This window comes from Salvia splendens, chromosome 6, assembly GCF_004379255.2.
Source record: "Salvia splendens isolate huo1 chromosome 6, SspV2, whole genome shotgun sequence".
In the NCBI taxonomy this organism is placed as follows: Eukaryota; Viridiplantae; Streptophyta; class Magnoliopsida; order Lamiales; family Lamiaceae; genus Salvia; species Salvia splendens.
The window spans coordinates 2,396,081-2,409,100 of NC_056037.1; the positions used below are offsets into that span (position 1 = coordinate 2,396,081).

General features: G+C 39.0%; 4 protein-coding genes and 1 non-coding gene across 6 annotated transcripts; 3 read left to right on the forward strand and 2 right to left on the reverse strand.

Annotated features, from left to right (window-relative positions):
• Nucleotides 1-51: 51 nt before the first annotated feature.
• LOC121809472 (calvin cycle protein CP12-3, chloroplastic-like) lies at nucleotides 52-781 on the reverse strand. Its single transcript, XM_042210113.1, has one exon. The coding sequence runs from the start codon at nucleotides 644-646 to the stop codon at nucleotides 263-265; it is 384 nt and encodes a 127-aa protein (XP_042066047.1). The 5' UTR covers nucleotides 647-781; the 3' UTR covers nucleotides 52-262.
• Nucleotides 782-1,266: 485 nt separating this feature from the next.
• TRNAG-UCC lies at nucleotides 1,267-1,338 on the reverse strand. Its single transcript has one exon. It is a non-coding gene; the product is annotated as a tRNA-Gly (tRNA).
• A 498-nt stretch (nucleotides 1,339-1,836) lies between these two features.
• Nucleotides 1,837-4,889, forward strand: LOC121809470 (mitotic spindle checkpoint protein BUBR1-like). Of its 2 annotated transcripts, none has more exons than XM_042210108.1 (11): nucleotides 1,837-2,070; nucleotides 2,165-2,224; nucleotides 2,590-2,734; nucleotides 2,825-2,982; nucleotides 3,413-3,494; nucleotides 3,591-3,657; nucleotides 3,741-3,795; nucleotides 3,918-4,080; nucleotides 4,159-4,241; nucleotides 4,344-4,421; nucleotides 4,532-4,889. In XM_042210108.1, exons 1-11 carry the CDS (start codon nucleotides 1,859-1,861, stop codon nucleotides 4,593-4,595), a joined length of 1,167 nt encoding a protein of 388 aa, XP_042066042.1. In that variant the 5' UTR covers nucleotides 1,837-1,858; the 3' UTR covers nucleotides 4,596-4,889. The 2 variants fall into 2 exon arrangements, with proteins under 2 accessions (XP_042066042.1, XP_042066044.1); XM_042210110.1 differs by having other exon boundaries at nucleotides 3,594-3,657.
• Nucleotides 4,890-5,311: 422 nt separating this feature from the next.
• LOC121809856 (splicing factor U2af small subunit B-like) lies at nucleotides 5,312-6,499 on the forward strand. The gene has a single exon (XM_042210679.1). The coding sequence runs from the start codon at nucleotides 5,455-5,457 to the stop codon at nucleotides 6,298-6,300; it is 846 nt and encodes a 281-aa protein (XP_042066613.1). The 5' UTR covers nucleotides 5,312-5,454; the 3' UTR covers nucleotides 6,301-6,499.
• A 3,425-nt stretch (nucleotides 6,500-9,924) lies between these two features.
• LOC121806630 (bZIP transcription factor 60-like) lies at nucleotides 9,925-12,473 on the forward strand. The gene is made up of 3 exons (XM_042206746.1): nucleotides 9,925-10,558; nucleotides 11,011-11,234; nucleotides 11,926-12,473. Exons 1-3 carry the CDS (start codon nucleotides 10,113-10,115, stop codon nucleotides 12,228-12,230), a joined length of 975 nt encoding a protein of 324 aa, XP_042062680.1. The 5' UTR covers nucleotides 9,925-10,112; the 3' UTR covers nucleotides 12,231-12,473.
• Nucleotides 12,474-13,020: the final 547 nt, after the last annotated feature.

A 13,020-nucleotide genomic window follows, 5' to 3' on the forward strand; every position in this document is an offset into this window, starting at 1 on the left:
ATCTAAGCGATGATGATCATATGAAAATTTACTGGAATTCAGAAACCTCAATTTTCAAGAGGTGCTCAAGTGGATGAATTTGACATTAACAAACTAAGAAATCACCAGAGGAGTAATACAGGATCCCGTCACACAAAATCACACAAACTAAGAAATCACAAACCGATGATTTACAACAACACAGGTTTAAGATGAATCAAATCGATACCAAATTATTTTGCAGGTGGCGGATCAAGAGATAGCGCGGATCAATCAACGATCGTCAATCCTCATAAATGCGGCACTCATCGGTTTCCGGATTCTCCTGGCAGAAGTGTTCGAGCGGATCCTGCTGGAGCTGATGGATTTTGAGGCGGAGATCGGCCTTCGCCTGGCTCACCTCCTCCACCTCGTCCCACGCCACCTTGCACTCGTCGGAAGTCTCGTCCTCGCCGCATACCTGCGTCGCCTCCGCAACCTTCTTCTCGATCATCTCCGCCAGCCGCTGCTCCCTCATGTGCGTTCCTTTGTACAGCTTCATCTCCGACCTAACACCACCGGCCATAGTTCGCCGGCCGGATCGCGGAGCTGAAGCGGATGACGGCGATGGTGCGAAAGGTAGTGTAGGCCTGAAATTGAAGGCCGCTAGGGCTAGAGAAGCAGACATTAGAGCGGATGGTGAGAGGAGATTTTGACCTTGTTTTCGCCCGTGAATTGAGTTGGCGTGAAATTAATGGTAAAGGTGTTTGTGTTTCAGTTTTCCAGTGAAGGGGAAATGTGAACTGATTGATGATGTCAAAAAATGGGGCTGGGTTCGAAATTACGCGGATGCCCTCAGGTCATGATATGGGCTGCTAGGGCTTTACAAGGATTATGGGATAATCACATAATTGAAAAACTATTCCCTCCTATTGCCATATTAAATGTCTCATTTTTCCTTTTTTCAATCTACCAATAAATCTTACATCTTACTTTTAACTTAATCCAATTACATTTTATTATAAAAATGTATATAAAAATAGTTTCCCACGTTGATTTTATAATACATGAGAAAATTATTTACTTAGATGACTTGATTTGTTTTCACCCTTAGAGCATCCACAATGGGGCCCGAAAGCGCGCCCGATGCGTGCCATCGGGCACCATTGTGGGTGCCCGGACGATGCAACGCCCTAAGCCCACGTCCTATGCTTCGTCCGCGGTAGAAGCGCGCCCGATAGGCCATCGGGCCATTGTGGGCGACGCAGATGATAGGGCGGACGATGCAACGCATTTTACTTAAAAAAATGCATTTGCCGGGGGTTAAACCCGGGTCTATTGCTTGGAAGGCAATAATCCTAACCGTTGGACTACAAACACTAGTTGAGATATATTGAAAACTAAATTGTTTTATACATTTATTAAGATGATAATGTTATAAAAATGATAATTTATGATTAAAAAGTAGAATTCGGTGAAACGAGAATTTGCTTATTGAAATGAAGGTTTTTTTCCAATTTTTGTACTTATTTAAATATTCAAATAAAGAAAATGCTTAGGGCGCCCCACTGCATGTGGAAGGGTAGGAGGATAAAAAAGATGCCGTGGCGGTGCATAGGGCGCGCCTTATGGCACCCCATTGCTAATGCTCAAGTCACATGTACAATTTGATCATTATCGCTGTGGGCCTCCAACTCTCTATACTTTCCATATATGAATTAGTGTAGTGAAAATAATTTAGATCGAAACTAAGGCCCAGCAAACGTAGGCCCGGCCTACCGCTCCCACTAAATTTTAACGGCTATAAAATTTAAAAGTGTTCATTTAAGTTTTTGAAATTTGATATATATATAGAGAGTAGAAAGAGGAAGAAAAATACTATCAGACAGAGGGAGGGAAAATGGCGAGCAGCCGATTGGAAGAGTCAATTGAAACCGTTCTAGATCCAGAGATGGAGTTCCTAGCGTCGAAACAAGAGACCGGAAATGAGTGGGAGCTATTCAAGGAAAACGTCCGCCCGTTGAAGCGCGGACGCAACGTTCGTCTCCTCAACCACGCTCTAAAATCGAACTCTCATTCCCAAGTGAAGAGCTCTCTGCTGAATCACCGAAGGTTGCTCGTTAATTTCGTCATTTTTCAATTTTTTTGTAGAATAATACGCTTTCTTTTTTTCTGAGATTTGACCGTTGGGATTTGAAATGAGCAGGAAGCTAATAGAGGCGATCGACGAGTATGCCGGAGAAGATCCTCTCCAGCCCTGGATCGAGTGAGTAGTCAATTTGTTAAGAGCTTTGAATATTGAATTTGATTATTCTTTCTAAGGATAGACTGCTAGGGTTTAAATATGTTGAATGTGGTTATCGCAAGCTCCATGGCTATGATTTACAATTGGTTGGATGATTATAGCTTATTAATAATACAATTTAGTTTTATTATCTTGGGGTATAGACATCTGTCATATGTTGTTGATTCAATGTTTATGCAGTAATCATTAGTTCATTGTTTTATGGCATGTTCTTGTTGATTACTTAAGATGCACATTGCTCCCGTAGTTAATTTCTACTCAGATAAGGAGGCAAGTAACTGAGCCAGTTCCTTTCTGATTTGTGTTTATCCCATTGTTTTCAAAAGGTGCATAAAATGGGTCCAGGAAGCTTTCCCACCCGGTGGTGACTGTTCAGGATTGATCGTCATCTATGAACAATGTGTCCGAACCTTTTGGCATGATAGCCGATACAAGGACGACCTACGGTACCTGAAAGTTTGGTTGGAATATGTAGGTGTTTACTAAGAGTTCCCATTTCATAGATGATCATTATCTTTTTAGATGCCTGTGAGGATTAAATTTTGTGAAATGGTAAAACAGGCTGAAAACTGTGTTGATGCTGAAGTCATATTCAGTTTTTTGGAGGCCAACAGCATTGGTGTCACACATGCGGCTTTCTACATTTCCTATGCATTACTCATGGAGCAGAAGAACAAAAATAAGACTGCAAATGAGATCTTCAATCGTGGGCTGTCTATGTAAGTCCTTATTTCAAAACCTTTGAGTTTCTTATACATGCCTGAGAGTTTCTGGAATGAAAGGTTGTTGCCGTTTTGTTTCCCTGAGATTCCTTATCTGATATATATATATGCACGATGGAAGCTTAACCACATTTTTAGGTTAGGATCAGTGTAAATAAGCATGCTCTACTATACTATAACTCGTAGGTCTATGTCGTTTTTGTTCACGCTGCAGCATAATATGTTTTGACACCAACCTCGTGCAGTTCAAGGAACTGTACTTCGACATACTATGAATCTATGATAACATACCACTCTATGTTAGGAATAAAATATTGATGGAATGCAGTTTTCTTCTTTTTTGCCTTCGTAGTTATACTCAGAAAGGATTGGCTGTGTGATATCATTTTACTGCAAATGACAAACTGAGATTTCATTTTTCTACCAGGAAGGCTGAGCCTGTTGAAAAACTGACAGCAGCTTACCAGAAGTTTCTTGCTCGTTCAATGAGACAACCACAAGCTTCAGAAGTAAGCAAACTACTCCCGCACATGCTTTTCTTTTTTCCTTTGCCTTGTTCTGTGGTTTGATTGGCTTGATTACTCACATGACCCTATTCAAATTAGCAGGATGATGCAACAGAGAACCAGGCTTCAGCTCGAAGCTTTGGGACTTTGTTGGCTAAGCCATCAAGTATGCTTTCTGCTGACTTTCTTAACTTCATTTTTTTTCCTAGTGACCATTACTAATATGTGGCTACTTTGTCACATTTTCAGGAAACCAGGTGCCGGAGAGTTCTGATATTTTTAGGAAAAAACAGAAGCCTGACAGGTTAGAATTTGTTTTAAAATTTTGCTTATGCTCTGCCTGTTGCTCGTCAACTTAAGTTTTACACCCGTTCAAGATATATCCATTCACCAGTCATTTGATGACATATGATGCTGGTTTTTTAGGGCTCCGGGAAGTACATTCTCCATTTTCAAAGACAGCAGTTCGGTGTTTAGTCATCAGCCAGAAATATCCAAAGTAGACGCAAAACCATGGCACTCACTAGGTGCTCGTGCAGAGAGAAATAAAGAGAATAGTGCAATTCCTTCCAAGTGGACATCAAATAAGGTAAACAGAGAATATTAATCTGCTCCAAGTCTCCAAGTGTGGTAGATGGCTTGTTACACTACAGTTATTTTATTGCAGATTCCTCAGAGGCCAGGTCAGAGAATATCGAGGCCACCTCCAGGCCCGTGCATTGAGATCTTTGTGGATGAGGAGTGCACAGAGTAAGTATAGACAGAACAGAAACAGATTAAAGAATACTTGATGCTTAAACATCAGCATTAGTTTTAATGCGTATGGGCTCTTTCTATTCTTTGTTCATGTAGACAAAATAAACCCGACAAGGAGGGGGAAAAGGCTTCAGTTCTGCATCTTAGACGTGGCGACTCAAAAGATATTAAGAGGTAAGAACTAAGAAGGCAATCTCATTAAGAGGCTCGTTCGACTAACGTGCCTGCCATCATCTCCTTTCATCTCTTGGTTGTTTACTGGCTGCTCTATTTCTTCATTTCAGAGAAACAGAACTGTTGAGAGAGAATCCTTTGCGCAACTTTCCTCCGGGTGCTCTGCCCCGATAATGCATCTCTCTGGTATATGCAGCAGACGTATTTGTCTTCTTTGTGTGTATGGATGATCAAGCTTCTCCCTCCAAAGCTTGATCCTTGTACTTTAGCTGTTGTAAGCCAACGAATATTGTGGTTTTTCTAGAGTTTATTACTCAAGGATTCTTGATGAGGTTGGATTTATGTTTTTTTTATCTCTTTTCAAATGACAACTAAGTTTCTGTTGTACTACTAGTAGTATTTGTCATTTTATTGTTGTCCTTTTATGTATTGGGAATGTGAAATAAATTTTTTTTACTATGCTATAAATTGTTATTTAGACAAATTGCTCAGTTGAATTATATGTCATAAGTCTATTCATTTCTATATTCCTATGTGGCATTTGTTTAGATGAGAATATGTTTAGATAAAGGATACCATGAATAATTCTTAGTTTTTGATTTTTTTTAAAAATTGATACGAAATTATTAAGTGGAGTACTATATTTCGATTTACTTTTTTTTTGCTTTAATCTTTAATCTTTAATCTCGTACTGACATTTTGCTATATTGAAGTGATTGTGATTAATATAATTTGATTTGAATCCTCAATTTAACTACTATATTAAATTTAAATTTATTGGGAGCAATAACTAGATTGATATACGCTATAACTAAAAAACAACAAAAAATAATTAAAGTTTAACCGTCAATAACAAAAATGGGATATACAGTTGTACTGAGTTCAAACTGAGTGGCTTATTACACAACACAATATAATTTTATATCCCCGCAAACAGATTTCTAGGGTTTCTTCATTCTCCGCTCGATCTTCAATTCAATTCTTATCAATCCCCTCTCCATTTCGATCATCGAGCTCATCGATCCACGCAACAATGGCGGAGCACTTGGCCTCCATTTTCGGCACCGAGAAAGACCGCGTCAACTGCCCGTTCTACTTCAAAATCGGCGCCTGCCGCCACGGCGACCGGTGCTCCCGCCTCCACAACCGCCCCACCATATCGCCGACGCTCCTCCTCTCCAACATGTACCAGCGCCCTGACATGATCACCCCCGGCGTCGACGCCCAGGGCCAGCCGATCCACCCCGACAAGATCCAGGAGCATTTCGAGGATTTCTACGAGGACATCTACGAGGAGCTCAGCAAATTCGGCGAAATCGAGAGCCTCAACGTCTGCGACAACCTCGCCGACCACATGATCGGAAACGTCTACGTCCTGTTCAAGGAGGAGGACCAGGCGGCGGCTGCGCTCAACGCGCTGCAGGGGAGATTCTACTCTGGCCGTCCGATTATCGCCGATTTCTCACCGGTCACTGATTTTCGCGAGGCGACTTGCCGGCAGTATGAGGAGAACAGCTGTAACCGTGGCGGATACTGCAATTTTATGCATGTTAAGATGATCGGTAGGGAGCTGAGGAGGAAGCTTTACGGTACCCGCCATGGCAGGTTTTGGGGAACTAGGAGCCGCAGCAGGAGCGTGAGTCCCTCTCATCCTAAGCGTGAGAAGGAGAGGGACCGGGAGAGGGAACGAGAGAGGGATACTGATAGGCGGGATCACCACCGTGGTAGTGGGAGGAGGAGTGGTGGAGATGAGCGGCGTGGAGAGAGGCGTGGGAGTGAGAGGAGAAGGAGGACCAGGAGTCCGGTGAGGGAAGGGAGCGAGGAGCGTAGGGCTAGGATTGAGCAGTGGAATCGGGAGAGGGAGGAGAAGGGGCAGTGATGCTGTTGGGATTGTTGTATTTGTTTATTATACTCCCTTTTAGCATTGCATACTTCCTTTTAGTGTTCGCTATGTCTTCTTGGTAGTTCGATTAGTTAGACACTGAATATGCAGCTATAACCTAGAACTATGTTTCTTTTTCTGTGAGATTATGATTGCGGGATTATATAATATGACCATTAGCATTCTAGTTTGTCGAGAATGAATCTCGTCACACTTTGGTACTTAGTATTGGTAGTTGCTTTCATGAGGTGTTGATATTCATGCTCACCGTTGTTTCTTGTTGATGTCTCTAGCTCGTTCTGGCTATTATTATCCATTTTTCAAGTCCTTATACTTTGATGACATCTGCGAGTTTTTAGATATCTTCCATTATCAAGTTCTTATTTCTGCTTGTGGCCATGCAAGATACTTAAATTAGGATATGATATTAATCCCCATTGAACAGACGATTGTGTGGTGAAGCCTTCATTAGCTAGAAATCCTGAATGTGTGGCCTGTCCTGCTGAGCTTTGTAATTGTGTAGTCAATAACGGTATAAAGGATACAGTAGCTAAATCATAATATAACCCGTAATGTAGCGATCTATGTGTTTTTCGTGTGTGTATGTGTTTTGTTTTAGGCATATCTTTCAATTAGTCTTCATTTTCAATGAGGTTGACTAGACAAGAACTACAGAACTTCTGTTAACTGCATTTTTAGGGATATAGGGAGGATCTTTGTGTATCTAGGGTACTTGTCTATCTGCTTTACAAGCTGTATTCACTTGTGCTATCTAAGATATGATACATTTGAAAAGTAATATATTGATCTTGATTCTGCACAAGGATTAGTATCTAAATTGTTTACTCTAGTCTTGGCATCATCTTGCAACACAAGTCTTCTTTTTCTAGTTACATATAATGAATGCATCTTTGGGCACTTATGTTCATACATGCATCTGGTCTATACATGCCACATGTTTTCTTTTCTTGTTGCTATATCTAGTTGGTTTAGCTAATTAGACAGTTTCCGTGAAACGATAACATTTGGTTATGTTCAAAAATGAATCACAATAGATTACTTGTTCTATATAGTAAAACCACTTATCTTCATGATTCTGGCTATCTTTTCTTGACTCCTTACCGGTATTTGATACTGTTTTTATGTTTCTGAATTTCTTTGAATTATGACATTTAAAACCGTGAATCATTATGCTGGCCTGTGACCTTTAAAGCCGTGAATAATTTGTGAAGAATTTTCTTTTCGAGTTTTGGGATGAAGTTCATTTGTTGTGTAATGCAATGGTTTATCTTGTTTCATTGGTTGGCACATTGAAATGAAATGAATCATTGGCTATCTTGTTTCATAGGTCTGTATTATTATTGTAAATCTTGATGGAGCTATGAATAATTCGTGAAGATTTATTGATACAACTGTACATAGCTATTTTCTCTGCCATTAAAGATGATGGCAGATGGGTCTCACTAATTTTAAGCCAAATACTTGTGTTTGACTGGAATTTAACTGCCAACTCTTTAGGGCGCGTTTCATGCACAGGGAAAGCCAAGAAAAGCCTTGTTTTAAAGGTCTAATACATGTTTGACGCATAAAACGCTAAGAAAAACCATTTTATAATTTTACTTCTCAGTTTAAATATTAAACGGACTCTTATGATATTGCAATTTCGAGGTGAATTCATGCTTACACTTACAAGTCTGTTTTGCAACTACAATTATGCTTGGTCAAACTTAAAACAAGACGTTGCTCTTAACTCAACTCTACATATGATCTTACAATCTTGAGGTGAGAAGATGATGTCACAAGTTGGTTGTGGTCTTTAAAATTCAAATGGTGTTGATGCTTTAGAAGTCCGCTAAGAAGTCCATTTTCTAAGTTTTAGATGAGACAATTCTGCCATTGTGTCTCATATAGTAATTTTAGAATGTCTAAGAGCATCCACAATAGGGGCGGATAAGTCCAAAGACATCCCAAAATACCTTCTGTCACGTCATAAGGACATCCCACTGCACTGTCATGTCACTAGGACATCCCATTGCACAATAGCGGACATCCCCTAGGACATCCCGGTGGACAAGCATAATAATAAAATTCACTAATTCACAAATACGCAATTACGAAATTAAAATTTCAACACGAATACGGGGAAAGGAAGTGCAATAATAATTTTATTAAATAAAAAAATAGTACAATCCAAAAAAATACAACGATTTAAACAAATTATATTATAAATATCAACGTGTACTCGTTAATACAAGTGATGCAAATGAAATGAAGTGCAACGAGCCGTATATATAGAGTTTTGAAAAAAAATCGAAAATTGGGATGTCCACAGGGACGTTCGTCGAGTCACCACAATAGGGAATGAGACGACGGACATCCCGACGGACGTCTGCGCATGACCACGGATAACCTCTCATCCGTCCCGGATGTCCGTTTAGTCGACGTCCGCCCCAATAATGGACGTCCCGGATGGACGACCCGCTAGCTGGGACATCCGCTGTTATGGATGCTTATCTCATTTTATTTTATAATTTTTGATAAATGGATCTCACATTTGATCATAAAAATAGAAGTAGGGAGTATATCATAGTACAATCCTTATTTCACTATTTTTTCACATTTCTTTATACTAGTATTTTTTAAAAATTCATGTTGAATTAAAGGGAACCCTTTATTTATGCGCCTCACTTAGGGCTGGGGAAAAATACCGAAATGCCAAAATACCGACCTTATCGTACCGAAAAAATACCAAAAATACCGAATTTTCGGTACGGTATGATACCTTACTGAAATATTTCGGTAAGGTAAAGGTATGAATTTTTATATACCGCGGCATACCGAAATTCGGTATATACCGTAATTTAAGGTATATACCGTAAAATATGAATATAATAATATATAAAGTATTTTATATATTTTAAAATTATAAAATTTATTGTGAAATATAATATAATATTAATAAAATATACTAGTATTTAATACCCCGTATATTATTTAAATTACTATAGAATATAAATAGTATTCTAAAAACTCAAATATTCAATTTTCATTGATATTGAAGGTAAGGTATACTGCAAAAGTATGGTATACCGAACTTTGGTACGGCATACCGAAAATGAGGTACGATATCGGTATGAAAATTCTCCATACTGAAAATAAGGTATACCGAAGTTCGGTATACTGAAAATTTTGGTAAGATAAAGTTATGATTTTTTTCGCATACTGAATTTACGATAAGGTATACGATATGATGGTTTAGGTAAGGTATACCATACCTACCCACCCCTGGCCTCACTTAATCTTGTAGTAAAAAATAAAATTGTCTCAATAATGGAATTCTGCAAAATTTTAAAATAAGTAGTAAATCACTTTCTAGTTTGATTTAAAAAAAAAAAATATATATATAATAATAATAATAATAATAATAATAATAATAATAATAATAATAATAATAATAATAAATGTAATGATCCACCCCAACAAGGATGAGTATGGAAAATGAAATTATTGTGAAATTTACTTAATAAACCACGTGGAACCAACTTGCGTTCTGATTGGCTGGATGACATGTTCCCTTAAATACAGCGTAATTTGATCCAACGGTTCAGATCACCCGTCTTACCCGCGAAGGCAGCGGAAATATCCACGCAGTTGCACCGCTCCCCCTCTACCCCCGCGCCGTCGGGCTCCATAAAATCTGCTGAAATAATTTTACTTCGTCGTTGTAAATTCATCCCTCAACCTTCATTTCTATTTTTCTTTCTTTTTTTCCTTTATCCCGTTTGCAGTTGTTGAGTTTAGGGTTAATAATGGTTGATCGCGGTGTTGCGGGAGATGAACTGATCATCGATTGGGACGAACTATTGGAAAATTTTCCTGATGACCTCTGCTTCGATTTAGGCGATCTTCCTCCGGCGGAGGGATTGTCTACGTCGCCGGATTCCGGCTGCTCTCTCTCGATCGATGACATAGAGCATTATCTCTTGAACGATGATTCCTATCAGCTGGTGGAGGAGGAAATTGGCTTAGCCGATGAGTTTGCCGCGGATTGTTTTGCCGAGCCGGAGTCGTCTGATTCGGATCCGGATAGGGTCAAGTATTCTTCTGCTAGGGTGGAAGTTGTGAATTGCGAGGAGGAGAGAGAGCGGGAGAAGCCCCAAGAGAACGGCGCGGATGCTATGCAGACGGGAGATAATTGCGGCGCTGACGACGAAGACGGTGATGCCAATGATCCGGATGAGAAGAAACGAAAGAGGTAATTGTTGTGAGCTCTGATAATGAATGCCTTGATGATGTTTTTGGTCAATGATTGGATATATGCAATAGAGGGAGAATCTGCTTTCCTTGTTTGTGAAATTGAGGCCTTATCATCTTCTAGACAAAGCTGTGATAGCATGACTCATATGCTGATTGATAACCCTCTGCTTTCGATTAAGGCAAAAACTTGTGTGGGCATCCCTTCCAATTAGGGTCGAATTCCCAATTGTGATTTACTGATTTATAATCCCCAATTGCTGTTTATTAATCCTAGTCGAGTTCATTAATCAAAATTAGAATTATAGGATCATCCACCAAAATTTAGTGATCGTCACAAATTATGCTGTTAGGTGTTGTAAGTATTTTGCCTGTTCATTTGGGAGATTTTGTGGTTCGATTTGTAGTTTGCTTCATTCAGTTAGCAACTGTTAATGTGATATGATCTTGTAGGCAAATGAGGAATAGGGATGCAGCCGTTAGATCACGGGAAAGGAAGAAGATGCTTGTGCGCGATCTTGAGATGAAGAGCAAGTACTATGAAGCAGAATGCAGGAGGCTGGGGAATTTGCTCCAGTGCTGTCTTGCTGAGAATCAAGCTCTACGGTTCTCGTTGCATAATAGTCAGGCATTTGATGTGTCCAGGACCAAGCAGGAGTCTGCTGTGCTCTTGTTGGGTAAGGATTTCCAACTCCTATACTATCATTCCCCAGCACCCAGGAATAATTTTGTGCAGTCGTATTCGCTCCATAAATTAAATGAGCCAGCAAAATTATTAAATTGCGTTTTCACTTTTCAGTGCTAAAAACCAAAGCTTGCCTATCTTGCTATCCATGTGTTTTTTGCTGCAAAACTAATCTTTATCTATCTTCTGAAAACCTCTGTTGCTTACTATCCTTCTATCCATGCGATTGAGGATTTTTCATCACTGATATAGTCCTTATCTATCTGACGCCCATATCTACTTATCTAGCTATCAGTGTGACTGAGAAGTCTTTTCGCTGGGAAGTGCCCTTTATCTTACTTTCAGTATTGTAAACCAAAGCTTGTCTATCTTGCTATCCATGTGATTGAAAAGTCCTTTTGTTGCTAAACTAGTCTTTATCTATCTAAAAACCTCCGTTGCTTACCAGATCATGCGATTGAGGATTTTTCGTCACTGAAATAGTCCTAATCTATCTGAGAACCATAGCTACTTATCTTGCAATTCAATGTGATTGAGAATTCTTTTCGTTGTTGAAGTGGTCTTTACCTTACTAATGTACCATAAGGAACTAAAAATTGCTGCGAATGTGACGGACATAGTGATTATACAGCATCTTTGTATCTTGATTTCTGAAAGAAGTATTTTATGTTATCGTGGTGCAGAATCCCTGCTGTTGGGTTCCCTGCTTGGGTTCCTGGGCATCATATACCTGTTAATCCTGCCCAGCCAGCTCCTATCAGCTCTGGAAGTGAGTCTTCTGCAAAACGTCGACAACACAGAGCACAGAAGCGTGGCACCACGAAGAGAAGCAGGAAATGAAGATCACGGGTCTCTGTTCCATTCATTTATGATGGGCAAGAGATGCAAAGCTTCAAGATCAAGAATGAAGTCGAGGCTATTAAGCAGAGGCGATGCAGCCAGCATTGTATCTGGTTTCTTGCTAGTTGGTCATCGCTTAGTTCTCTAAGCGGAGAGAGTTTGAATACATGTGTTTTCATTTGTTTTTGTTTTGAACTTTTTCGCTTTTTCTATGAGAACTTCTTATGACTCCTTAGCCTTTGTGGTAACTGTGTTGATTACTTTGAATAACCAAGGTTTTAGTTTGGCATGTTTATCTGCTTTTTTTCCTGGACGATGATGTTAGCCAAGATGAATACATGTACCAGTTTATACTACTACACTAATTACAATTACTAGTCAATGTTTGTTCCTTGGGTTTTATAGTGTTATGTTGGTATTATGATTTTGATATTTCACTATTGTTTATGCTTTTCGTAGAGAAAAAAAGTTCACATTAGATTAATGTTTTTTATACTACTACTAAAAATCGTCATATTTTAGGTTCAACAATCTTATAGGACTACTCCAGTCTCCATATACCAATGTTTTTTGTACCAATATTTTTTCACAAATAAATGTGTTCATGAATACCCTAAAAATAACGTTTTAATTGGATACAGATACTCCTGTATAAATGTTTCCAAGAATTAAACCTCAGCTGAAATATATATGCATTTAGTTAAGAATCTATAACGTGAATAAATAACAATTAAGTAAATTATAAATTAATAATTTACTCAATCCATGGACCTCAAGGATGATAAATGGGGCGCTAAGCCAACTCCGCTACACTTATTCCATGTGATAAGTTAGTGAAATATCCAATTCATTATCAAAATTTATAAATATAAATGACACAATTATTTTCGCGGCCTGATAGAAAATGAAAATTGAGACAATTATTCAAGAATTGGTAA